The sequence below is a fragment of the Littorina saxatilis genome, linkage group LG15 (assembly GCF_037325665.1).
Source record: "Littorina saxatilis isolate snail1 linkage group LG15, US_GU_Lsax_2.0, whole genome shotgun sequence".
NCBI classification, from domain to species: domain Eukaryota; kingdom Metazoa; phylum Mollusca; class Gastropoda; order Littorinimorpha; family Littorinidae; genus Littorina; species Littorina saxatilis.
The window spans coordinates 412,999-440,605 of NC_090259.1; the positions used below are offsets into that span (position 1 = coordinate 412,999).

At 41.7% G+C, this 27,607-nt stretch overlaps 2 protein-coding genes across 2 annotated transcripts in view; both read left to right on the forward strand.

The window, feature by feature from the left end:
* The first annotated feature begins 2,302 nt into the window (after positions 1-2,302).
* Positions 2,303-27,607, forward strand: part of LOC138948164 (3-galactosyl-N-acetylglucosaminide 4-alpha-L-fucosyltransferase FUT3-like) — a 49,667-nt gene continuing 24,362 nt past the window's right edge. Inside the window, exons 1-2 of the mRNA XM_070319665.1 lie at positions 2,303-2,832; positions 3,400-3,712. Of these exons, the coding sequence (XP_070175766.1) occupies positions 2,522-2,832; positions 3,400-3,712 (624 nt within the window). The 5' untranslated portion in view covers positions 2,303-2,521. The remainder of the gene's footprint in view (positions 2,833-3,399; positions 3,713-27,607) is intronic.
* On the forward strand, positions 10,507-12,201 carry LOC138948052 (uncharacterized). The gene is made up of 3 exons (XM_070319581.1): positions 10,507-10,984; positions 11,378-11,536; positions 11,895-12,201. The coding sequence occupies exons 1-3, from the start codon at positions 10,809-10,811 to the stop codon at positions 11,956-11,958; spliced, it is 399 nt and encodes a 132-aa protein (XP_070175682.1). The 5' UTR covers positions 10,507-10,808; the 3' UTR covers positions 11,959-12,201.

Below are 27,607 nucleotides of genomic sequence, written 5' to 3' on the forward strand. Positions count from 1 at the left end.
AGGTATTTCTGACAATAAGGCGAACTACACAAGACACATACCTAAGGTGGTTCCAATATAGAATACTATATAGAATTTTTTCCCACTCAACGCCTGTTATTTTTGATGAAAATTTCTGACACATCACTATGTAGCTTTTGTACACAGGAAGAGGAAACCTTAGAACATTTGTTTTGGGAGTGCACAAGAGTTAAGCTTTTTTGGTCTGATTTCACAGAATGGTTATGTCAAAATTTCACACATTGCAGTAATTTGAATTTGTCAAAAGAGCTTGTCATTTTAGGGTATTTAGACAACTTTCATACGGATGCTGTTTTTGATTTGTTTATTCTCCTTGCCAAACAAAGTATATTTGGAGCCAAATTAAATAAGACAGTCCCAACACTAAATGTTTTTGTGAAAATTGTTAAACAAAGGTTTTTGATCGAAAAGTATAATGCTAGTGTAAATAATTATTATGGTAAATTTGAAAAAAAAAAGAGTGGTGTTTATATAGACACTTTTTTCATTGATGCTATAGGATAATTGTATTGATTGATTTCGTATGAACATTTTTGAATGTGATACCCCCTGACCCATTTACTCATAACAGGTTATACAGTACTTTTATGCCGATAATTAAACCCCATGTATACTTGGAGGCTAAATTGTGACCACCGTCCCCACCTACCCCCCTCCCCTCACCTCAGTTACCCCCCCTCCCCCCCCCCCCCAACAACCTAATTTCCCCCCCCCCCTTCCATATCCCCTGTCTTTTCAACAACCCACCCTACTGTCTATGTCTGTGTCTTGTCTAGGTATGTACGTGTGTATGCGCTTTGTTGATAAACTCGGTGTATGATGTATGTTATGCTGTGTTTATGTGTATATAAAGGAAATAAAATGTATAAAAAAAATAAAAAATTAAAAAATAAAAATAAAAAATAAAAAATTTCTCAATCCTGTTTGAGTGGACTTCGCCTCCAAATGTGATTGTGGTGTTTCGGCACTCGGTTACATTCGGCGTCGTCGACAGGGATGGGACTCGACATGATATGTTCAGGAATGGCATTATGGCCACTGAATCATTTTCGTGCTGTTCCCATTCCACGAATCTGGGAGGGACCTAAGCTTGGCGGGTCCATGGGGGCGGGGGCGGGTGTGACAGGGAGACTACCGTCGCCCTTCACAGCAGACTCTGCAGAGTTGTTCGCCTTAGAAGTTGTGAGCTATTTATTGCTCGCAAGGCAACACCTGTGGATTGTAGAGTTCTGTTTGTGATATCGTAAATAGTCTGCATCAAATTTGGTGGGCATATTCAGGTGGACCCCGGGCACAAACTGGTGGATGAAAATTTTCAACACGTGCTCTAAGCCGGCGAACCGCTACTCTGTCTCGCGATCCACCCGGCGAAGCCGGGTATTCCTCTAGTTACTGAATAGGCGGAGAAAGCCACTAACTGCAGTGCTACATGATCGCGCCTTACTTGTGTGCTCATTATTTCGTGATCCTAGGAACGCGTTGTGTCCGGAACAATTTCAGAAAAACCAGATCAGCTTTGGACACGGTATCTCATGAACCATGGATAGCATGGTGCAACCTTTTTCACTTTTTCAGAAACACCTCGCTCTTGTTTGCATAACAAGTCATTTCAATTAACATCGGTGCCACCATTTTGAGAAAGAAATTGCCAAGCAAAGGAAGACAAATATGGCGGCCGAAAATATGTGTTTTCTTCGACAAAATACACAAATTATGCTACATTTTGGAGCTCATTCCGTCAATCAATTTTACTAGAATTATTCATCGCATTGATAAAAGTGACCTGTATCAAATATAGTCAACACTGGCGCTGGGTTGTGAGCTTTGAACTTTCAACACTAAACTTCAATATATAACCGACCATACATTTGGCATGGTTTAGATAACACGTTACAGTTGCAGGTTTCCTTCAAGCACTTTATTCGCCGAGTGGCATGCTTGCTCCAGGACACAGCACAGCGCCAAACAAAGTATTCATAGCGTGTTGTAATTAGTGTGTGGCTGCAACCACCCACAAGAAACATGTGAGTTTCAGACACCATTTTGATTTTCAGACACCATTTGAGTAACACCATTTGAGTGACACCATTTTGATTTTCAGACACCATTTGAGTGACACCATTTTGAGTGACACCATTTTGATTTTCAGACACCATTTGAGTGACACCATTTTGAGTGACATAATTTTGATTTTTCCGACACCATTTGAGTGACATTTTGATTTTCAGACACCATTTGAGTGACACCATTTTGATTTTTAGACACATTTGAGTGACAGACAAAACTATATTGGAGTGGCCTAGGGCGTAAACTGATAACGACGTGATATTTCATGACATTTCGCTGTTTACCTCCAGCAGCAGATACCAAAAGAGAACGAGTGGGTCACACTCAAGGACTTCCGTACAGACTGACGGCTCGCACAATCATCAGACCTCATCAGGAGCCACAGCTGAAGCAACACAGTAGCTTGATTTAGGGCAGGTTCTAAATCAGCCTAATGTCTCGTCGTGTGTCTCGCAACCAGTTGGCAGCCTTGACCCTGACTGGCGGTTCCCTCATCATCACCTACTTGCTCCGCTATGGCCCCGCCTACAGTGACGTCACACACCACGCCCCTTCTCCCTATCTTCGGGTGCTGGAGCAAGAATCCGATGTGACACACACCGGTCCCCAGAAGTTTCTGTCTGGTGGACAGCAAGCATCATCGCGCAACCACCAGAACTCATCGCGCAACCAAGCCCCGCGTGGAGTGCCAACATACCAGAACCTGTCGGAACAGGCTCAGACCAGTGACAACTGGCCGCTCTTGTGAGTAGCATTTTCACCTGAGCTCTTTTTATCAGGAGATGAGTTGAAGAAGGGGGTGGGGTGGGACGTTTGTGGGGTAGGGGGGGGGGGTTGTGGGATGAGGGTAGTTTGCTTTAAAAAATAAATTGAGAACGGGGTAGATGAGAGGGTAAGACAGTGTTGTTTTTTGTTACAATTTTTTGTTAACACATTTGACTGAATGTATTCAGATAGACTGGGAACCTTTACCCCGGACAATGTTTTTATCAAGATTTGAAGAAACAAATGTGGAAGTTATGAATTTTAGAACCTTCTTTTTACAGTTATAAACCTGATTGTAAATACTTTTAAGCAACTAGCCTGCCATGTGAACTGAGACAAGAAACAAACTTGCATCGGTCTTGAATAGCAATATCAGCTGGGAAGACGATACAAAAAATAATAAGCAACCAATCTAACCAACCATGGTACCTTTAAATTTGAGTCGGAGCCCTCTTTTCGTTCCTTTTTTGTTGTTTTGTTGTTGTTGGCAGTTCCAAGAATTATTTCCTGGGGCTGAACGCTCTTTTTTGTCTCCCTTTTCGTCAGTTCCAAGAATTATTTCCCGGGCCCCATACCCAGAAGCCCCTTTCACCCTGACGTCACCATCACTTGGGACTTTAACACCTCCGCCTTCCTCCAGCGTCATGACGTCAGGGGTCAGCCCCCCAAACTGATGACGTGGATGGTCAAAACTCGCTACACGCCGCCACTTCCGGAGCCAGTACGCCTGCGCGTGTGCCCTGAAATGCCGTGTCGTATGACGACCAACACGCGTTACCAGGACGACAGCGCGGCTCTCCTGTGGGCGGCACAGATCATGACAGACCCCGCCCCTCCCCCCCGGTCCCACCCTGATCAGGTAGAGTGGAAATACAATATAATATATTATGGGCGGCACAGATCATGACAGACCCCGCCCCCCCTCCCCCACCCAGACCAGGTAGAGTGGAAATACAATATAATATATTATGGGCAGCACAGATCATGACAGACCCCGCCCCCCCTCCCCCTGGCACCCAGACCAGGTAGAGTGGAAATACAATATAATATATTATGGGCGGCACAGATCATGACAGACCCCGCCCCCACTCCCCCACCAAGACCAGGTAGAGTGGAAATACAATATAATATCCCATGACCTCCCTTCTTTGTCTCTGTTACTTCAGTGTGGGTATATATGTTGTATTTTTATAGCTCAATAAATACATCATGGACTCCAAAAAATATATGATAGTGCAGATTCCGATTTGGGCAAAGAACTACTTTCCTCCCGACCTTTGACCTCGCGCCGAACAATGTGACACATTTGTATGAAGCTCCAAAATCGTATCGCACGGCTCAGAAAACCATATCAGTTGCACGCAAAATTGAATCTCGGAACTGATCTGATGTATGGGATGCAATAAACAAACGTTTCTTTCATTATGAAAGCAATGCAGGTCGAAAAAAACGAACATTCAACTTACAAGATACACAGATGCTAGCGAACGATCGAACCTATTCATTCTCTGTTTGCTATCCGTGTCGCTACCATAGGAATAATCCAAAAAAGAATATGCAACACAACAGAACGAAAATGTGCTCCCTCAATACTGTTTCGAACGTTTTCTCCGTGTCCCTGTCTACTGCAGACCGGTTTACAAGAACATAGTACTCTGTTACACACAGTACGAAACACTGCCATGAAAACCATAACAAAAGAGTAGTCTCCCTTGCACCCGGACAGCACACAGATAAAAACTAGAGTTTAAGCTGGCACAACCTTAATCCAATCAGAAATATGCTTAAACGTAGATTGTAATACACTCTTAATTGCTTTGCTGCTAAAGAGTTCTATCCGCAGTTTTATTAACCCGTGCATAACACTAGTTTCAACAGTCGAACACTATCACAATGCCAAAACAAAAAAACGAGTACCCTCCCTTGCATCGTAGCAGACGACTGTTTATCTGGCACCAAAGAAACGTCCAAAAAGATGTCAAAACAAATCCTGTCTCCCATTAAGGTGAACGACATAGTAAGGATCAACGGAGGTGAGGAAGGGGTAGTTAAGAGTGTTTCAAGGCCACTTGGCTTCGCTATACTGGATGTGGTGACCCCAAACGGCACCAGACGCAAAATCCACAGAATAAATGTACAAAAACTGGCAAGTCTGCCATCAAACCCTGACATTGACCACATTCTGATGCCCCAAAATGTGCTCGAAGAACTTGACATGGACTTTCCAGAAACTGACAACTCCGAAAACACAAAATCAACGCCGAAAGTAAAAAAACGCTTTGCTGAAACAGAAATACCAGACATACCGACGTTTATTGCTCAAAACACCAGCCAAAACACACTCAAGAAAACTGCCCATGATGTTAAGCTGCTAAAAACCTTCATTCAAGAAAAGTTGCCGAACACAGAGCTCGAAATTCACCAATTGACGCCATCCTCCCTCAATGAAATTCTTTCAAACTACTTCATCGCACTGAAAAAAGCTGACGGGACAGATTATGAAGCAACGTCGATGCGAAGTTTCTGGGGAAGCATTCACCGACACCTTAAAAGCAAATCGTACCCCCATGACATCAATCGTTCCCCTTCTTTCCAGCAAGCCCAACAGACCTTAAATGCCAAACTAAAAGCGCTAAAAAATGCAGGCAAGGGGAACATGCAATACAGTGCTGAAGCTCTCACGGAAGAGGAAATAAACACTCTCTACGAAAGAAACCAACTGGGCCAAACTATACTGCAGAATCTCTCCTGAACACCATGTGGTGGAATAACTGCATACACTTTGGTCTAAGGGCAGTTACCGACCACCATCAGATGAAATGGGGAGATGTCACTCTTGGAAAAGATTCATCAAGGAGTACCTGAGGTAAAACGATTTGTATTATAACAACGAAAGATATTTAGTTATGCAGATCAAAATAACAAGCGCAGCATGAATGAAACTTCCAAGCCTAAACAAATTCTGATCACATAATCACAGCTAACATTATATGGGATATGTATGCCGAAGAAATAAGAGCACAACAGCAGGCTTGTATTTTTCCCAAATAATAAATGCCTATGATAATTATTGATTGTACCTATAGCAAGACCTTAAAAGCAGTTGGCTTTATGGTATTTCACAATCATACATCTCCCAATTACTCGCCGCAAAATAATGGGTAACTGGATTAAACTATAGTGCAATAATATTATAATTCAAAAGTACCACACAGAGAAAAATTGATAGCAACCCTGAAATTTCATGCTAACACTAACAGCATGCAACTTAAAACAAATATCAACATTTTTAAAGGTTTAGTAGAAAAGGGACAAACAATTACTGACTAATGTTTCAGTTACAGCGAAAGATAATAATAATAATAATGCAAACTTTTATAGCGCTATTCTAGAAAAATGTCTACTCTTAGCGCTTTACAATACATACATCGACCAAGCATACGTATACACGCACAGGCAAAGAAACCGACCAAACACAACCAACAAACTATACATGCACAGGCAAAGAAAACGACCAAACATACAATACACGCACAGGCAAAGATAACGACCAAACATAAACAAACATACTATGACCAAACATAACCAACATATACTATACGCGCGCAGGCAAAGAGAACAATCAGCACATATAATAATTACTGACAACTAATAATGCAGGCATACAATGACAATCCAATACACAGCCTAGGCACAAGAACCACAATAGGCTTCTGTATAAAAACGTGTCAACAATACTATTTACACACACACACAAACAGTGCTGACACAAAGCGCAGAAAATATATATACACGTTATTTTAGGCACTAGGTAGGGAGTGAGGTGGGGCGGGATGGGGTGGGTGGGGAGATGCTGGAGGGGAAATCACTTGCGCTGAAAGAGGTGTGTTTTGAGATTTGTCTTGAATGTAGTGAGAGAATCTGTGTGTCTGAGAGGCAGAGGTAATCTATTCCAGGTCACAGGGGCTTGATAGGCGAAGGACCTCTCGCCACATGTCTTTGTTTGCACTGTGGGGAGTCGGAAGAGTCGAGTGTCGGCGGCGGAGCGAAGCTGACGAGAGGGGGTCCACAAAGACCAGGACAGGGGAACATGTCACAAACATCAGAGCTGTACGACGAACAGTGTGGGCAACACCCCAAGAACCGACAAGATGCCCAGTGGCAACTTACAGGCTGTATGCTGAATATCGCCCAGAAGACTACTCAGGAGAAGACGACCCCTTCCACATCGCGACCACAACTGTTCCCAACCCCAAACCAGGCACAACATGGTTAAAAAAACAGAGAGTTGGCGTGAACAAGTTGGCGACTCTAATGAAAAACATGGCAATCAAAGCAGGTCTGACCCAAAACAAAAGAATAACCAACCACAGCACAAGGAAAACCATGGTGCAACATTGGTCAACAAGCAATTTGCCCCCACAGAAATAATGGAGTTAACCGGCCATAAGAATGTGCAGTCCATCAACACGTACTCAAAAATGTCAGAAGAAACGCACACAAAAATTAGCATAGCACTGGCTGAATCTCAATCTACACCACAGCAATCAGTCACCTCATCAACACACCTGCAATCAACAACTGCAGACATTCCGACAAGCAGCATGCACACATACATGCATCAAGAACACACAAGAACAGCCACAATGCAAAATTCAGGCAGCCACCAGTCAACCCTTTCCATTCCCTTTTTTCCGAGCCCCTGTGTCCAACTGCACCATCAACATTAACGTCCACCCACCACAATCAAATTTTACAGCTACAGTCTCACTCTCAGTCACCGACACACAGAGTGAAACTGTTAAGCAAGCAGCCCCTGCCAAGCGTCCTCGACGCAAATAAACTTAATCAATTTCAATCCCCATGATCTTTAGTTCTAAAACTTGATTCAGTTAGTGCATCAGTCTTTTTCGCAGTAGCGGTTGCCTTGCTTTTAGTAAGTTTTACTCAATTTTAAGCAATAATTCTGCATCTTGTGAAATATTGAACATGCAACAACAAAGAAACCACTTCCATGGCTCAGGCACTATTACCTTTTTAATGTTTATTCAGTTTATTTAGTGTTTTACTTTGATAGTAAGTTTATATGTGGTGATGTTCACTTCCCTTCAAACATGTTGCTACTATTTGCTATTTTCAGCAGACATATCATATGTGCATCTGTTTTCAGCAAAGTTTGCATTGCTGAGTTGGTTGATTTCTTACCCACAAGTACATTGTTATTTGTTAATGTTATTTTCATTGCAAACTATCACTAGCTGTCAGACTCTATTGATACAAATTATGCACATTTATGGGCGCAGAGCCACAATGAAATGTGTGAAAATTGCTTCTGTATTGCATTCAAAAAACCTTTAGATTCAAACATTTGTTCCAACAACATGTATCAAAAATTATTTTGTTGTTAGTATCCTGAAAAAAGAAAAACAAGTCGCGTAAGGCGAAATTACTACATTTAGTCAAGCTGTGGAACTCACAGAATGAAACTGAACGTAGTCCGCCGCTAGTGCAAAAGGCAGTGAAAGTGACGAGCCTGTTTGGCGCGGCAGCGGTTGCGCTGTGCTTCATAGCACGCTTTACTGTACCTCTCTTCGTTTTAACTTTCTGAGCGTGTTTTTAATCCAAACATATCATATCTATATGTTTTTGGAATCAGGAACCGACAAGGAATAAGATGAAATAGTTTTTAAATCGATTTCGGAAATTTAATTTTGATCATAATTTTTATATTTTTAATTTTCAGAGATTGTTTTTAATCCAAATATAACATATGTATATGTTTTTGGAATCAGAACATGACGAAGAATAAGATGAAATTGTTTTTGGATCGTTTAATAAAAAAATAATTTTAATTACAAGTTTCCGATTTTTAATGACCAAACTCACTCAGTAGTTTTTAAGCCACCAAGCGGAAATGCAATACCAAATCCCGGCCTTTGTCGAAGATTGCTTTGCCAAAATTTCAATCAATTTAATTGAAAAACAAGAAGAGCAAACGCTCGATCGAGTCACTTTCGCAGTTCTGAATATTATATGAGGCATCAGATGGACAGGAAGAAATTGCTATTCACAACACAATGAGTCACGTTCACATAAAATTTGAGCCCGGTCACTTTTATAGTTTCCGAGAAAAGCCCAACGTTAAGTTGTGTGTTGCCGAACAGAAAAGGCTAGTTATCTCCCTTGTTTTTCTGATAACGTTCGTAAAAGGCTACAGATGTAAATACTTTGATGTAAAGAATAATCCTACAAAGTTTCAATCACATCCGATGAACTTTGTCAAAGATATAAAATGTCTAATTTTTCCTTTGACGCTGACCTGTGACCTTGACAAAGGTCAAAGGTCAACGTAACCATCGTTAAAGTGTAGAGGTCATTGGAGGTCACGACTAAACAAAATATGAGCCCGATCGCTTTGATAGTTTCCGAGAAAAGTCCAACGTTAAGGTGGTGTCTACGGACGGCCGGCCGGACGGCCGGCCGGCCGGCCGGCCGGACAGACTAACACTGACCGATTACATAGAGTCACTTTTTCTCAAGTGACTCAATGAGGGTGTGACAGTGCCGCCTCAACTTTTACAAAAATCCGGATATGACGTCATCAAAGGTATTTATCCAAAAAATGAACAAAACGTCCGGGGATATCATACCCAGGAACTCTCATGTCAAATTTCATAAAGATCGGCCCAGTAGTTTAGTCTGAATCGCTCTACACACACACACAGACACACACACACACACACACACACACACAACACACACACACACACACACACACACACACACACACACACACATACACCACGACCCTCGTCTCGATTCCCCCCTCTATGTTAAAACATTTAGTCAAAACTTGACTAAATGTAAAACGCTTATCTGTCATCTTATCAGACCTTCGAGTGGTGTGTGTGTGAGACTGAGACTGAGAGTGAGAGTCTGTCAGCAGTGTGTTTGGTGCGCCTCTTCAGTTCGTCTGGCAGTGTCGATGTGGGAACTGACAGAAGCTAGGGAGCACAGATAATAGAAGCCCTGTCACTTAGACTAATCACACAATCAATACACATTTGGCTCATGTTTTAAATGAGAGTTTCGAGTTTGTTAGTCAAACTCAAAGCAACAACACATGGTGACATGCGTAGCGGGACCGAGAAGCGTCCTTACCTGGTTTGGCTTCGCTTCGTCAAACATCGGCTGTTTCACGTATTTTGCGAGCAAGTCTACTCTTTTGCCTGGCTCTGCAGTAAGTCCACATTGGCGATGAAGGTATCCAAGAACTTAACATGTGTGTATTTTTCCGTAATCCAGTCATATTCCTTCAAAATGCAATCAATCGGCGGTGACAGACGTGTCGGTCGCGTTTTCCTCACACCCATACCAGTTTAAGTTCATCCATGCAAACACACTCGCAAAACAGTTTATCACGTAGATACATTTCAAATAGGGAGCAAATGGTTAAATCTAAACCTACATATTTGTTCCCTAAAATTTGCTTCTCTGTCAATAAGCCTAATTACACACGTTCGAGAAAAACAACGTGGAATCGATTCTGAATCGAGTAAGCCAAATGGGTGCCAGCCCGGTTTCGCCCGTTCTGCCGACCTGAAACGCAAAACAAAAGAATTGTGCGCTTCAACTAAATTAATTTCTATACGACTTCATTACTTTCTTGCAACTTATGAACCTTTACTTAAAGGACCATAACAGGCTGTTTTTGGTGTCAAAAACGCGTTCATTTGCGTTTTGGCGTGACTTAGGTTAACCAGACATATGCATGCCGTAGGAAATTGTTTTCTCACCTTCCCTCACAGTGTTTAGTTTATTTCGGAATCGTTTTGGGCCATAATCCGACGAATTTCGTGGCTGAAGCGAAGCGTTTTCGTGTTCCGATCTGGCGGCCATTGTATCTCGAACGGTCCGCGAGACTACGGAAGTGGTGAAATCTGGGTCAAATTCCGATGACGTCACATCCAGAGACAATGGCAGAAGCAACTTCAGCTGCTGAACCATACAGTTTTGAGCCGCCAGCATCTTTGCTGGAGTCATCTGAAGATGAAGAAAGTGCCAGCAGCGACGAGAACAGTACCGTGGACGAACCTGGCGATGACATCCCTGCTGCAGAAAATGATGCAAGGTAAAAAGCATGCACTCGTACACGGCAAACCTGTCGTCTGCTACAGTCTGCTGAGAACTTCTTTCGTGTTGCTTTGTTGTTTTGAATTCAGGTATCAGCATTTGCTCGCTAGTGTGCAAGGGCTTGTGTATAAAGTTCATGTGAGAATCGTAATTTAGTACAGCTGTGTTTCTGAAGTTCAGTTTGAGCTTTACTACTCACAACGGTACATGTGTATCGTGTATCATTCTGTATTCATGTATGTATTATGATGGAGAGACACGGAATTTTCACTTGTGAATCAAGTGTGATTACTCAACAACAAAAAGAAAAAAGGTGAAGACACGAGAGTCCGTGCCAGAATGAATGGGTTGTGTATAACAATGTATAATTTTATTGACTTCTCAATTTCAGGGCATGGTGTCAGTGTGGCCACTGTGTTGTGTGGCCTGGGCAGCGAAGGAGGGAGAAGGTGTGCTGCCACCATTACCCTCAAGTTACAGGGAAGTTTGAGGGGGAGGGGATGCAGTGCATGACCACACACCAGGGTTTCCGTGACAATTGCCTCTCAAGGTAACTGAATGTATTTATTTGTGTTTTGTATATGCACGTAACATTGCATAGAGTTATGAAAGAGATTGAGTTTGATCTGCGCGTCACAAGTTACATTCACACACTGACATCAACTGACTTTCATAGTCACAGAGGAAATTTATTTTTTAAATTTCACAACTCCTTATGGTAATCACACAAATATGCATGCGCACAAACTTTCTTCAGATACAATCTTCTAGTTTCAGTTCAATTCAGTTATCATACATGGGCCACTCACAAGTAATTCACACCGTATGTTTGCAATAATAATAACAATTATTATAATAATACCAACTTTAAAATTTGTAATAATGTAAAACATATCTGTCAATACCAGGTACACCATTGAATCCGTCATTATCCTGTTCAAGCAGTCACTGAGGAAAAGGTGGAAAGAATAGTTTGAGAACAAGGACGAGCCACACAGGTAGGCTGTACAAAAATTAATGAGGTTACTCTACCCTACACTCTCCTTGTTCATGTGAACTTATACTTGTGTTCATCTAAAACCAAAAATAACAAAGAATGGGCTATTTATTTAGTTCTCACTGCTTCACAATTGTTCAGTTCATCTCTGAATCATTCTAGCATCGTTATTGAAGTGATACTATGTTTTCAACTTTTCAAATTCAACTGGAACTACCCACCCAGCCCTACCAACAACAACAAAAAACAAAACAAAAGTAATCAAGATTAGATAAATACTGCACTAATTTTAAATTAATCTTTGGTAGTCTTAACACCCCAATAATAATTATTTTTAATTTACTGTTTGAAAACTTCATACTTCCTTCTAATGGTTGCCCGTATCTTTCCAGGACATATCGGCATGTTGCGTACAGCAATTTTGTGAGATGGGTCTGGCACACTACGTTGTTGCCACAGTGAGGGACCAGTTTCCTTCGCAGATCTACACAGGTTTCAAATATGCTGTCTAACGTGTAAGTACATCTGTTAACTTTTTCTGTTCATCATTATTATTATTATTATGAACATTTATGCCCCTAATCTAAATATAGCCCTAGGCGCTTACAAAATATACATCATAAGATTCCTTCATCCTAGTCTAAGCTTTATTATTCCAGTGACTTGACTTTTAAAGTTTAACATCCTCTTCGGACCGTTTCCCCTTTCTTGGGACAGGTGGAGGTAATCTAATCTGTTGTCGGTCGCCAGTTGAGTCGTCGACGCTGCCTGGCTACAACGTTGGCTTTGTCGACAGGCCCCGCAGTAGCACTTAGGGTCTCTGGCACCGTTCCGTGATAATCCCTTTGTGCTCGCAGAGCCTTCTCATAGCTGCCATAGGCCAGTCGCAGCGTGACCACCTCTTCAAACAGCTCATTCAGGTAACCTAATGTGCAACAGAGAAATAAAGGTTGACTTCAAAACATGATGACAGGAGAGCCTATGTACAAAATCAAGCACAAGATTTAACCCTTAGGCTGGTTGTCGCGACATATGTCGCGCTACTTTAGTATACTGTCACCTGGTTGTCAGTCTGTTTGGTCGGTTCCGATTACCTCCCATGGATGCGAAAACCTATATGACCGTTTTTTGTTATTTTTCTCTCTGTTAATTCACCAGTGGCTATGTAACATGTGTTACATAATTGCACCAGTGTAAGGGTTAAAACATGGGAAACAGCAACATTTTCAAATTATGAAGACCAGATTTTTACCTTTCATTTTTTTCTTCAGAAATAAACAAATATCTGGATGCTTACATTACTAGAGATATGTAAACTGTGAGCAGTGATTAGAAATTGTTTCGCTGTTGAGATTTACTTCATAGTAGCATCTACAAACTTGCATACTTTAGAACTGAAGGAAAAGTAGCCTTGAGTTGTGAATATTCTTACAGCGAGTAATAGTTTCCTTGACAGGTTTTGCAGTTGGTTGTCCCTTGTTTGCCCTTGGCCTGGCAATCTTCCACCTCAGTTCGCCTTCCTCTGTGGTTGCTTGCTCCCTCCCCTGGCAATCTTCCACCTCAGTTCGCCTTCCTCTGTGGTTGCTTGCTCCCTCCCCGCATTTGTGTTGGTGTGCATTGCTGCCAAGTAGATTCTGCAAAAAAACAAGGGCAGTATAAAAGAACAGCAGAAAGAGAAAAGAAGGTCCACCATATAAAGCTTATTTATTGTCATACTTTTAGTTTCATACTACAGGGAAAGAAATATTTGCCAAACAATAAAATTGAAAGACAGCACTCACTTTGCTTGCATAACAGGAAAGGTAAAGTGGAGCATCTTCGGTGCAAAGTGGTTGATCACACTGTGGTATGCTTCCAGGTGCGCTGTCTGAACGTCGGGAGACAGCTGCCCAATATCTCGGAGGAGATATGGGCTTTTAATAACTCCTTCCAGAGAACGGTGAACTGGGGTGTCTGTAGACAAGAGTTTATATGGTTGATAAACACTGATTCAAGGTAATAGTACCACTGTTCACATATAAAGACAGGTTATGAGGTTATTTTGAAGCTCTGATGACTGGAATTTGTTTTACCTTTTGTGATCCAGGCTCGTGGTTCATCAGTCAAGTCACCATGGAGGCCGTGAGGGAAAAGGTCTCCATGCCCATGATGCTGGTTACTGATGTGATTGGCTATGGACATCCACACTCTTCCACCCGCGTAGCACTCTCCTCGGTAGACTGTGAGCAGTAGTAGAGGTGATTTTTTATGCTCTTTAACCACAGGCTAAGAGCACCGTAGCCAGCTTTGTGGCTCGCAGCCTCCAGCTTCTTTCCGACACCTGTTTGACACAAAGACAGTTAGATAATTTAGTTGAAATGGAAGGGAGAAAATACTTTTCTTGGACATGTTGGGGGGTGGGGTGTGTGTGTGTGTGTTATGCAGACTGTATTTGACATGTTTTCTGAATTTGTTTGTGACCAACAACTTTGTCAGAGATTTATATCATAAAATAATAAATAAGATGTACATATAACAATGTGTTCCTGCCTTTTGCCATGTGCCAAATGTCAAAGTGGTGCTTGATGTCAGGCTCGTTTCTTGCCATGTAGCTTTTGATTTGCACATGCCTGTCAGTCACAAGGTGACTGATGCTGAGGTGACGTTTCAGGACAGCAAGGCTCCTTTGAAATGTTTACAGTGTTGCTCTGAAAAAAAAGTACACATAACATTTTATTCAAAAAAATGATTGGGGGGTGGGGGATGGTATTACAGGCTTGTTCAGCTTTGCAATTTGTAGGAATGTTCATTTGGAGCGATTCTGTACACATTTCTATGTCTTGAAATTGCAACAACAAAAATCAACAGTACAAGCAACACCAGTGCTTGTTAGGCCTAAAAAAAAAAAATATGTGTGGTTACGGTAACCCGACCTACCCTATTTTTGGGGGCCGACCCTATAACTTTTTATTACATTTGTCAAAAAAATACCCCAAAAAACAAGTAAACGAGTGCAGAAAACGCAATGAAAGCGAAAGCGCCCGAGTCGCACACTTATTTCCCTGTCAAGTAGGTTTAATTTGTACACATTAGAAAAAAAGTTTAAAAAAAAAAGTGATTGCCTACCTTCCTACCCTATATTTTTTGGCTATGTTACCGTAACCACACCTATTATTTTTTGTTAACTTATCAGAAGATGTTCACACAAGAAATACACACACAGTTGTGAGATACAACCAGCACAGCTGTACTTTAGTTACCTGTACCAATTCAATGTGAAGGACTTCCATTGTTGTGGCATCCAAGAGGCTGTATGCACCACACTTTGCACAGTGCCCAGGCGAATCACATCTGCCATCTCCGGCCAGTTTCACTGGGCTGCCCTTGGCCGTGCTGCAAAAAGCTTCTGGCAACGTGCCCAGACATTGCGCACTGCAGGGACCAAGTAGGCACCTTGCAGGCTGTTGTAGGTCGTCTGGCCAAAGATGGTGATGCTGGCACTTTTAAATAAGGTGATCAGCCTTGAAGGGGAGCAGGCTGTGAAAAATACTGCAGCTGCCAGGACGAGGTTGCCCAGTGGTAGTCGCTTGGAGTAGGGCTGTGACGTCCAAGTGAACTTGTGGTTGCAGTGCTCGCAGCTGCAGCAATACTCTACAGCTGTCCCCTCCACCCCTTTTCGCATTACTTGGCAAATGCTGCTGCACTTCCTGCAGACACTCAACAGTTCTTCCAGCTTCGACTCAAATACCAAGTACTTGGTCTCCTGGAATGGGTCGACGTTGTTGAGGTCCTCAGTGAGTCCGCAGCTATAACAAATGATGAAATTGTTTTTTAGCATGTATGATTCAGGTGACACGTGCACATGCTGATCAGAGACGTGTAAGATATTCAGAGAGATCTGCTGTTCCTTTAGGCCTAAAAAAATATAGGTGTGGTTGCGGTAACATGGCAAAAAAAAATTGGGTAGGAAGGTAGGCAATCACTTTTGTTTTTAAACTTTTTTTTCTAATGTGTACAAATTAAACCTACTTGACAGGGAAATAAGTGTGCGCCTCGGGCGCTTTCGCTTTCATTGCGTTTTCTGCACTCGTTCTCTTGTGTTTTTTTTTAATTTTTTTTTTACAAATGTAATGAAAAGTTATAGGGTTGGCCCCTAAAAATAGGGTAGGTCGGGTTACCGTAACCACACCTATTTTTTTTAGGCCTTATGAAATACCCCCCCCCCCCCCCCGATCTGTTGTTTACCTTTGTTTTTTTTGGGTGTTGGCTCTTGCCAGTCATGGTCTTTAGTGTTGTCAATTCCAGCTGAAGCTTCCTCTTCCTCCTCAGTGTCACTGTCATCGGTGTCAAAACAACTTCAACAAAAAAAGAAAAAAAATTAAAAGAGCGAATGTTAACCATCATATTGTACGGTTTTGTTGCACGTATCATAATAAGAGTAAATGTAAGCAATAAGGTTTAAGAAAAACATGGATGGTTAATAGCTTGATTGTATATATATATATAGCTTTAACAATAAGAGAGCGAGCGAGCAATATCATCACTAGTTATAGCTATAGAATAGATGTAATCATTCTGAAATCATGTACACATGAAGTGTTGCATCCACACATACAACATCACCTACCCAATTGGATCTGTTTGGCTTTCAGCGTGTGCAACAGTTGGGGGTTGAGGTGGGTCTGCTGGTGCAGGGGAAGTCTCAGGCAGTGTTGAGCGGGCTTGCAATGAGGCCACAGCCAAGGGAGTTGTTTGCTGTAACACACTTGCCACCTGAAATAGCCCAGAAAGTTCACTTTTACTTGACTTTCTGCCTTATATCAAGATATTAAAAAAGTTTTCTGCTGCTTACATGAGAACTAACATTAATTAAGTTTTAGAACTGAAGTAACGTTTGCAGTAAGTTAACAACTAGAATCATCAATGTTCATAATTACATACTTAAACCTATCAATAAAAACTCAATTTATGAGAACTAGTGATGTAAACACAGTGGGTACATGTTAGGTACAGCAAACGCTCTTGGAAGTTGGATATTGAAATTAAATTCACTAACATTTTTCAAATGTTTTTTTCAAACAGGCTCCTTGCACCGGTAAGTGTAAGAACCAAGACCTGTGCTTGTTGAATAAATTGAACTTGAAGTACCGTTATCCTGGGAGTCTGAACTGCCTTGTCCAGTTCTGGCTTCCTGCAAAGTGGTACTGTCTGGACAGAGACAGAGCATTTGTCACTTGAGTCACAATCTGATGCCTCTGGTTCTACCTCAGCGTCAGCCTGGGATGAGTGTGGAGTGTCGGGCTGAAGCAACTCAGTTACCATCTGTACATGATGGGGAAAAATAGGTTGATAAATGTTTTAAATTATTTTATTAATAGTTTTAAAAGATGAAGTAATGATTGTTTCAAAGATGAAGCTTCTGAATATGGCATGCCCATAACATTTATCCCCTCTCCTCCTTTCCTTCCTTGTGATTTAATCTGTTTGTACAGAACATTCTAAACCGACACCGAAGTCCTCCCCCCAACTGTGGGTAACAAAAATGAGAAGAAAAGTTGTCTTTTTGCAGAGTAACAAGTGAGTGCTAGTGTGCTGCAAATGGTGTAAAGTATCATCAAAGTCTGTGACACGAACAAAACACCAGCTGCCTCGGCCTATGCCTATCGCCCCCCAAATACATATCCAATAAACACATTGCCATCTCACCTCCTTCCTCCTGCGCTTTAGGTACGCATAGGTCGCGTGTGGTCAGCATGCGATGTACCCCGTTTTCTCGGGTCTTCCAGGCAGTGGCGAAAGATTGTTGGAACTGCATCCGGCTCCAACTGTGCTTTGTAGGCTATTCCCTCTTCGCGGCTCAACCGCGTGCGCATAGTGAAGCAGGATGCTTCAAAATGCCTCGAACAAAGTACATCGTGGGGACCCGGCTTCCAGGCACGTTTCATGATATTGAGGATTGCAGTTTCCCCCTCACACACAATATTCCAAAATAATAAATAGTCAAACAGGGACCAAAAAACAGTTTGCATCAAGAGTTCAACTTTTTATCTATTCAAAACAGTAAAAAAAATTATATGAACATTCGTATTTCCAAGATGATTGGCGTTCCAAGACGCTATATCCTAAAACCCCCAAAACATGCTTTTACAACTTTAGTGCATAATAACTGCCCAAAGGTGCAGTTTAAAGCAACCATTGATAATAATTTTTAACATACTCCTTGAACACATTAAGAAAAATGGTTAACTTGCAAATAAAGGGACAGCATTGATCAGAACAATGGTAAGATAAAGGACGCTACTTATATTTTGTACATTTTTTATCTTTATCGTTTCCTGTAGACCTCAGAAGTTATAGCCAGCTTAAGAAATCATTCTAAAATCGAAAAACAAACATATATACATTTTGTACGCAGAGTAGATTGATATTTGACACAGTCACACAGACATACGTGGGCTATAGGGCAACCCTACCCCCTAAATTTGAAAACGGGGTCAATTTCTTAACTGCATGTATTCAGCAAAACAATCCATAAAAAAAAAAATCACAAATAATGAACTTATGACTTTAGAAAAGCATTCAAAAATGCATATATACAACGCTTTTTCTTTGTTCCCAATTCAAGGGGGTGTGCTATTCTCAGGTAACACTGTGAACGCTCAAATGAGACTTGATCACATGTCAAAAAAAGTAATCCCCCCTGTTGTTCATGGTTGGTTGGTGGGATTTTTTTTATCTGAGCCATTGGCAAGCATGAAATGTCATCAACATTAGGAAAGACATAGTATCTCTCATTGTCTTTTGCGCGCAAACACTTCACACAAATCTCCTCTCGATCTGGCCCATCGGGGAAATGGGTTGACTTGGGGATGATCACCGCCCTGTATCTCTCCACCTTTCCATCCATGCTGACAAAGTCAGCGGTCACAAAGTCCCAAACTTGAATGTCTCTTTGTGGGACAAAGAACCTGGTTTTCACGACTGGCACCACATGGTTGGCTGACCACGCGGCATCCAGTGGCGTGTTGTGGGTAGACGTCCATTGGACATAAATTGGGAAGGACGTCGCTGGATCATCTGGTTTGCATACTTTGTTCATGTACAACATTTAGTCAAGCTGTCGAACTAACAGAATGAAACTGAACTCACTGCATTTTTACAGCAACAGCGTATACTCGTAGCATCGTCAGTTCACCGCTCGATGCAAAGGCAGTGACATTGACAAGAAGAGCGGGGTAGTAGTTGCGCTGAGAAGGATCGATAGCACGCTTTTCTATCTCTATTCTTTTTAACTTTCTGAGCGTGTTTTTAATCCAAACATATCACATCTATATGTTTTTGGAATCAGGAACCCACAAGGAATAAGATGAAATTGTTTTTAAATCGATTTCGGAAATTTTGTTTTAATAATAATTTTTATATTTTTAATTTTCAGAGCTTGTTTTTAATCCGAATATAACATATTTATATGTTTTTGGAATCAGAAAATGATGAAGAATAAGATGAATGTAAATTTGTATCGTTTTAAAAACAAATTTTTTTTTTTACAATTTTCAGGTTTTCAATGACCAAAGTTATCAATTAATTTGTAAGCCACCAAATTGAAATGCAATACCGAAGTCCGACCTTCGTCAGAGATTGCTTGGCCAAAATTTCAATCAATTTGATTGAAAAATGAGGGTGTGACACTGCCGCCTCAACTTTTACAAAAAGCCGGATATGACGTCATCAAAGGTATTTATCGAAAAAAATTAAAAAAAATATCCGGGGATATCATTCCCAGGAACTCTCATGTCAAATGTCATAAAGATCGGTCCAGTAGTTTGGTCTGAATCGCTCTACACACACACACATACACACGCACAGACAGACACACACACATACACCACGACCCTCGTCTCGATTCCCCCTCTACGTTAAAACATTATTTTAGTCAAAACTTGACTAAATGTAAAAATAAAAAATAAAAAATAAAAAAATGGGATAGCGGCGAAACGGGATTGCGCCAAAATGGGATGCGATAGTAAGATGACGCTTGGCTTGTGAAATGTCGCCAAAATGGGACGGCGGCAAAACGGGATTGCACGTAAATGGGATATTGCGCGAATTATAAACGAAGGAGTAGACCCTAAGTTTCTCGTACGAGATGTTTACTGGGAGTAAATATTTGGGGAGTAAAAATTTAGTTCCTTGTGGAGTTCTTTTTTCGTACAAGATTTTTACTGGAAGTTTACTCCGGAGTCAATTTTTCGTGGAGTAAAAATTTCGTGTTACACCGGTTCATGACCGTTGTGGTAACGAGCGCACATTGCTGTCTCCATATTGTGTTCCTACGAATCGAAAGTATGATCGCCAAGCCCTTCTGTCATTGAAGGCAACGTTCGATATTTGCGTCTGTCAGCGTCGCCAACGTTCGACAGATTGTACTACTGTTACTCACAAACTTTCAATTTACACAATGAAATGCCAATAACATGCAAACACAACAATGGGAGACGAAGGGAAAACCTACTAGCGATTGAAATTATGCAAACGAACTCACAAATCCCTCACTTTCCGAATGCAAATGCTGCAAATCCGTATGCGCGCGTCGCTGTGCCGAACGTTGGGTTGCCGAACGTTGCTGACAGACGCAACAAAACTTGATCAAAAGGCACTAAAAACGATTAAATGTTTTACTTACTGGGTATCGCATTCCTCTTTTTCTTCCTGCAGACGATATGAAGCGGTTGAAACGTCGTTTCCGATGAAAGGCTCGGTTATTTCCGTTAAAAACGAAGTTTGCCGAACGTGTGATTCCGTCTACAGACACCGGTCGGATCACAACAAAAATGTTCATTCTTTGCGATTTTGTGATACTGTTGATGATACACCTGCTTTCCAGTGAAGAACATCAATAAAATGATGTTCACAAGCAAGAATAACAGACAAAAGCACGCGATGTGTAAAATTAGGCTTTGCTTTGCAAACAAAGCACGTGTTTTTTTTACTGACAGACACTTTCGGTGGCGATTGAAAATTTTTCCAGAAACGGTTTTATGCTCCCATTTGATATTTTTTCCCTATTTTATCTAGTCAGAGACTAACCTTGTGTATTAATTGAATTAATAACCCCATTATCATATGGTTTTGTGTGATATTTCGTGTCTGCTTGAATCACACTTTGAGATGGGGTCATGTGACAGAAGGAAATGGTGTCTGTCAGGATTCACACGTTCGCTTCGAAAAACTCGCTCAAATAATTGCTCAAACACAAACATTTTAGCTTTTATTTATTTTTTTGTATTGCAAATACCATACTTACTCATGCCAAGCAGAAAAAATGATGAAAATCAACACAGTAAGCAAGTAATTTCAAGGCAAAGTTTACACACATCAAAGAGTCTGATTACCGTGAAACCTGCCTCCACAGTTTCTTTGTGTTTGGGTCCAGCCGATTCATTTTTACAACCCATTCCTGCTTGAGCCTTGGGTCCGATGGAAAGACATGAAAACTCAAGCCCGAGTCCTTTTTGTGGTACTCCGAACATTCGGCAGCAGCACACTCTGACTCTCTCGGCATGGTGTCGGGAGTACACGCGCATCCACGGCAGCAGCAAAAACGCAGACCGAGCGTCGCTACTTTCGCTTCCGCTGCCTGGGTGTGACGTCACAGCCAAAGGCTTGCCGCCGCGGGGAATTTGAAGTCTCGTGTAGCAGACGAATTTGGCCACTTTTTAGGCATGCATTTTGTATAAAATTAGGCTGATGCAACACAAAACCTGTGATTTACTGATCGTTTTTGGCATCTTTAGATGCTTACCTATATCATTAAATCAACCCAAACTGCTTTATCTGACCTTAAAAAAAGCCTGTTGGGGTCCTTTAAAGCTTTTAAATGGTCTGAAAGTAGTGTTACCGCGTACTTATCGATGCACTCATTCGTTTTATTTTTTCAGCGACGGTCACTTAGTTTGAGGTTGCAAAAGGGCCAAGTCTCGCTGGCACCACTGTTTTACATTCAAAAGATCTCAACAGTGCTGCTAGTAGTCTACACTTTGTGTTTGATGGTAGAATGGGATATACAGGTTACCACACTCGAGGTTTTTCATATGGCTTGTATTCAGTCAAGACCCAGCGGGAATATCAATCGAGATCCACTCGCCAGAGGCTCGTGTATCCCGATGATATTCATCCGCTGGGTCTTGACTGAAATACAAGCCATATAAAAAACCACTCGTGTTGTAACCTATACATATATTATGGGCGGCACAGATCATGACAGACCCCGCCCCGCCCCTCCTCCCCTCCCCCCCCCCCCCCACCCAGACCAGGTAGAGTGGAAATACGTATAGGTTACAACACGAGTGGTTTTTTATATGGCTTGTATTTCAGTCAAGACCCAGCGGATGAATATCATCGGGAGACACGAGCCTCTGGCGAGTGGCTCTCGATTGATATTCCCGCTGGGTCTTGACTGAAATACAAGCCATATAAAAAACCACGAGTGCTGTAATCTGTATATCCCATTCTACCATCAAACACAAAGTGTAGACTACTAGCGGCACTGTTGCGATCTGTGCAGTGTAAAACAGTGTTGCCAGCGAGACTTAGCCCTTTTGCAACCTTAAACTAAGTGACCGTCGCTGAAAAAATAAAACGAATGAGTGCATCGATAAGTACGCGGTAACACTACTTTCAGACCATTTAAAAGCTTTAAGTAAAGGTTCATAAGTTGCAAGAAAGTAATGAAGTCGTATAGAAATTAATTTAGTTGAAGCGCACAATTCTTTTGTTTTGCGTTTCAGGTCGGCAGAACGGGCGAAACGGGTTTGGGACCCATTTGGCTTACTCGATTCAGAATCGATTCCATGTTGTTTTTCTCGAACGTGTGTAATTAGGCTTATTGACAGAGAAGCAAATTTTAGGGAACAAATAATTATGTAGGTTTAGATTTAACCATTTGCTCCCTATTTGAAATGTATCTACGTGATAAACTGTTTTGCGAGTGTGTTTGCATGGATGAACTTAAACTGGTATGGGTGTGAGGAAAACGCGACCGACACGTCTGTCACCGCCGATTGATTGCATTTTGAAGGAATATGACTGGATTACGGAAAAATACACACATGTTAAGTTCTTGGATACCTTCATCGCCAATGTGGACTTACTGCAGAGCCAGGCAAAAGAGTAGACTTGCTCGCAAAACACGTGAAACAGCCGATATTTGATAGCGAAGCCCAACCGTGCCAGGTAAGGACGGTCTGACAGATTCTCAAAAGTCGTCTGCTAACGATGCAAGGGAGCGTACTCGTGTTTTTGTTTTGGTTCGCTAGCATCTGGTTATCTTGTAAGTTGAATGTTCGTTTTTTTCGACCTGCATTGCTTTCATAATGAAAGAAACGTTTGCTTATTGCATCTCATACATCAGATCAGTTCTGAGATTCATTTTTGCGTGCAACTGATATGGTTTTCTGAGCCGTGCAATACGATTTTGGAACTTCATACAAATGTGTCACATTGTTCGGCGCGAGGTCAAAGGTCGGGAGGAAAGTAGTTCTTTGCCCAAATCGGAATCTGCACTATCATATATTTTTTGGAGTCCATGATGTATTTATTGAGCTATAAAAATACAACATATATACCCATACTGAAGTAACAGAGACAAAGAAGGGAGGTCATGGGATATAATAAAATATATTATGAGCGGCACAGATCATGACAGACCCCGCCCCCCCCCCCCCCCCCCGGTCACACCCAGACCAGGTGAGAGTGCAAATACAATATATGGGTGATGTACAGTGACTGTGATCTATATATTTATGAAGCTCATTGTTTAAATGCTCATGTTGATACGTTGATCTTAGCAGTGTACTTGTGCTGAATTATGCTGTATGATCGTGAGTTTGTGTTATTAGAAATGTGATGTGGTGCCAACAGACAAATTTCCATGTTTATGTAAAATGAAAAGTGTTATTTAGAAAAAAATAAAGTTTAAATTTGTGTGAGTGCGCTCAGCTTGCTCTCTCGTGCAGTCGGACCCTTCTGCGGGATGGGTTACACCATGGAGAGGGCCCCAAAGGGTTTAAAATCGTGATCGTGATTGGCGTTTTTTGACCTTTCTGTGACCGTGATTGCCGAAATTTCCATTTCTGTGATCGTGATGGGATTTTGCCCGTGATCCGTGATGACAAAAAAATCAAGTCTCGTGATCGTGATCGTCATTTGTTTTCGTGATCGTGATGGGCATTATTGCAAAGCATTTTATTTTCAACGTACATTTTTCACAGCTGTATCACTCTATGATCCTCTATTCGTCAAGGAGCCAATCCCGATTGAAGGGAAGCAACAACACATTCAGAAATATGATTTTGACAGCGATTGCTTCCCTTTAAGAGAACCAATCACACACAAAAAGAGATCCAATCAGAAGGCGAATTGCAAAAATCTGCCAAACTTCATCCAATGGAAGGGCTTCGTGCTAAAGTTTTGAGTGCATTCAGTCAAATTCGAATTCGAAGATCAAAAATGGCGTGCAGCGATACTGTCATCGAACCGTCGCTTCTGTTATATTTTGTGGATTCAAGCCAGACCAAAGCAGGCGGCGAGAATGCCTTCCTTGATGGAAAGGTCAGGCTACGGTCCGTCTTTCCGAAGACGAAATGTCAAGGTATGTTGAACTATTCAGGGCCGGACTAGGTAAGTACTAGGAGGGGGGGTTACAGATGGGGGTAAGCCCCCTTGAAGCTGAACGTTTTTTGATGTTTCTGGAGGGAAAGGAAGCCTCTCCTTGAACGAAAAAGGTAAATTCGACAGCAAGCTGTATAGGCAATGAAGAAGAATTGAGATTGTGAGGACTCATACTTTTCATCACAAAAATCGTTGAAGAAAAATGTCTTGAGGGGGTGAGAGGTGCGATTTCTCCTCGGATTTCATGATGATCCAGATGCAACCCCCCCTCCCTCCCCCACAAAAAAAGAAAAAAAAGCGTTTGGGAGGTACATGTTTAAGCCAGGGGGGGGGGGGGGTTGCGCAACCCCTGTAACCCCCCACCCCCTAGTCCGGCCCTGTCTATGTTGCTCTATGGCTGTTCTGAATGTAGGCAAAGATCTTGAAATTTGTTCAAGATCTTTGAGATTGATTGAGATCATTGACATTGTCAACATTGCCACGTCCGGTTGTCACTCGCTCAGTCACCTGCAACTTTTACCGTGACCGTGATTTGCCACTGTTGTTCGTGATCGTGAAAACAAAAATCAAGGTAACTGTGATCGTGAAAGCTAAAATTTTCCTTCCCGTGATCGTGATGATACCCCCCTTTGGGGCCCTCCTTGGAGTAGCGTGTTCGGCGGATGGGTCGGGCTGCACGTGAGAGGGATCCTGTATCGTGTGGCAGTTGTGTGCAGGGCCTATTGAGTAAAATATTCCTACGCCTAGATATGTGATTGTTAGCTTTTGTATTCAGTGTAGTCAGTCAGCTTGTGTACACCGGCGCAGCAGCAGCAGCAAATTTCCATGTTTATGTAAAATGAAAATGGATATAAACGTTTTCTTATCGTATCTTATGCTGAACTTTAGCGCTGCATGTTCATAGCTTACAAGCAAATGGCATTTTTTGCTTAGTTTTGATACAAGTCATTTCAATTAAACCAAAGAATATTTATCGTGAAATTCAGTGACGGATTGAGCTCTAAACTTAAGCATAATAAAATAAATTTGGTCGTTTCATCGACAAAAAAAGAAGAGAAAATGCAAACGCAATATCGACAGAGCTGCCTTCCCTCAGTCCTTCAAAATGGCGGCTATGCCGATGTTTTCCTTCTAAAACCCATGTAAATGAAAGGCATCTGTACAGTTCAATCCGTGACTTCAAAGGTAACTAAAATAACTTGTTATACTTACAAATGCAGGTTTTGCAAGATTGGAGGCTGAAATTCCACTGGAATGTGAGCAAAGAATTTACAACGCTAAAGTTCAACATTACCAAAACATGTCTGCACAATTCAAGAGTAGTACCCAATATTGACGGACTGTGTGATGATATGTAGAGGTTACATGCCGAGTCTCAGTGATTATCAAAAATAATGGTCGAAGTTAGCGGATCATGAAAAATGCGAGCTTCAGCGAGCTTTTTCATGACCGAGAACTGAGACCATTATTTTTGATAATCACTGAGACGAGGTATGTAACCTCTTTATTCCTCCTTTCTTCAGTTATTCAAAGAAAAGAGGAGTTTTTGTGCGAAAGTTTGATCGAATCATATTCACCCAACCAGTCTACCTGCGCAGGCGATCGATTACTGCGCGGTTGTATAGGTCCGTGCAAATCATTCAATTCTGTTAACACTTCTTGTCAGTTTCCATGTTTTGAACTAAAATCAAGTACACAGTTATGTTGTCATTCTGCTGTGGCGGTAAAGGCAGAAAGTGTGTGTTCTGTTCATGTTTTGGTATCGCTCAGGAAATGTTCTTTCCTCCAATGTGACTAGCAGACGAAGGTTTACACCCGTGTTCCAACGTTAAAAACTGTATGAAGTTCAGTTTTCTGGGGCAAAATAGTGTATGAAACCGCTGCACGTTCTTTAAGTTGATTAAATGTTTGCAATTGATTGCGTGTGACCTGTTTATAAAATGAAATATTGTTGAAAACTGACCGTCGGATTGCAGTCTTGTCGATGCAGCCGAAATCTGGAAGGGGAACTACTCGTGTCGCTAGACAAAGTATGAGAGTTACTTTTCCTTGGAATCTTGCTAGCGATAAACGATTGTGCACGGCAGATCTGAATTCAGAAAACAACCAAACTCATGGATTTTATATTGAGATTCATGTGTTCAAGCCTGTAGTTGCTGGTTTAAATGCGGTATGGTTGTATTGTTTGCTCCAGAAATGTATATTGTGTACATTAGAGTGTTCTGAAGTTTTGAGTCGCAAAAAGTAGATCCACAATGTGTACAGTCTCTACCCATGAGCTATCGAGGATTTAGGCCCGTTGTTGGGTAAGTGATTTTGGTTGTTGGTAGTTACCGAAAAATAACTAGCCCTACAAGTTTACAGAGGTAAAGAAGCAGAGGGGGGAATAACTTCTGCTATGGTCTGTTGAGACAGTGATATCAAAATCGAGACCGGGGCTGAGGTGCACGAAGATCGAAGCGGGTGACAATCATTGGATGGTAACTTGGTGAGAGTTGTCACCTTCTTGGGGGCTAACCGACTTGGGTCTCTCCCTCCCACTTGGTCGCGGTGCACGAAGCCGTCTCGGTCATTTACCCTACTGGGTCGGAGGTTATAAATAGATTCGGGAAGGTGACTTCAGTGGCCTTAGTGCGCATGCGCTGATCATGGTGTCTACCGTGGAGCCATAGGGAATCCAAGGGAAATTAAAGAAAACTTGACTATAATTATCAGAAAAGGGAAGGGCCGTGACCAAAAATAAATGATACAATATTTGTAAATGTGGATAAGCACTGAGGCGAAAAACTAACGTGTGTCTGTTTTTGAGCGCTTTTAGGGCACATCAATTAGGGTTGGGGTTGGGTGAAGAGGGAGATGCACAAAAAATAACTACTGTGAATTTTGGTTATTTTTATCAAAATTCTGTTTGTTTTATAAAGTTATATCTGAGGTTTCACAGATTTTCAATTTGCACTGATACACTGGCCTCGAATG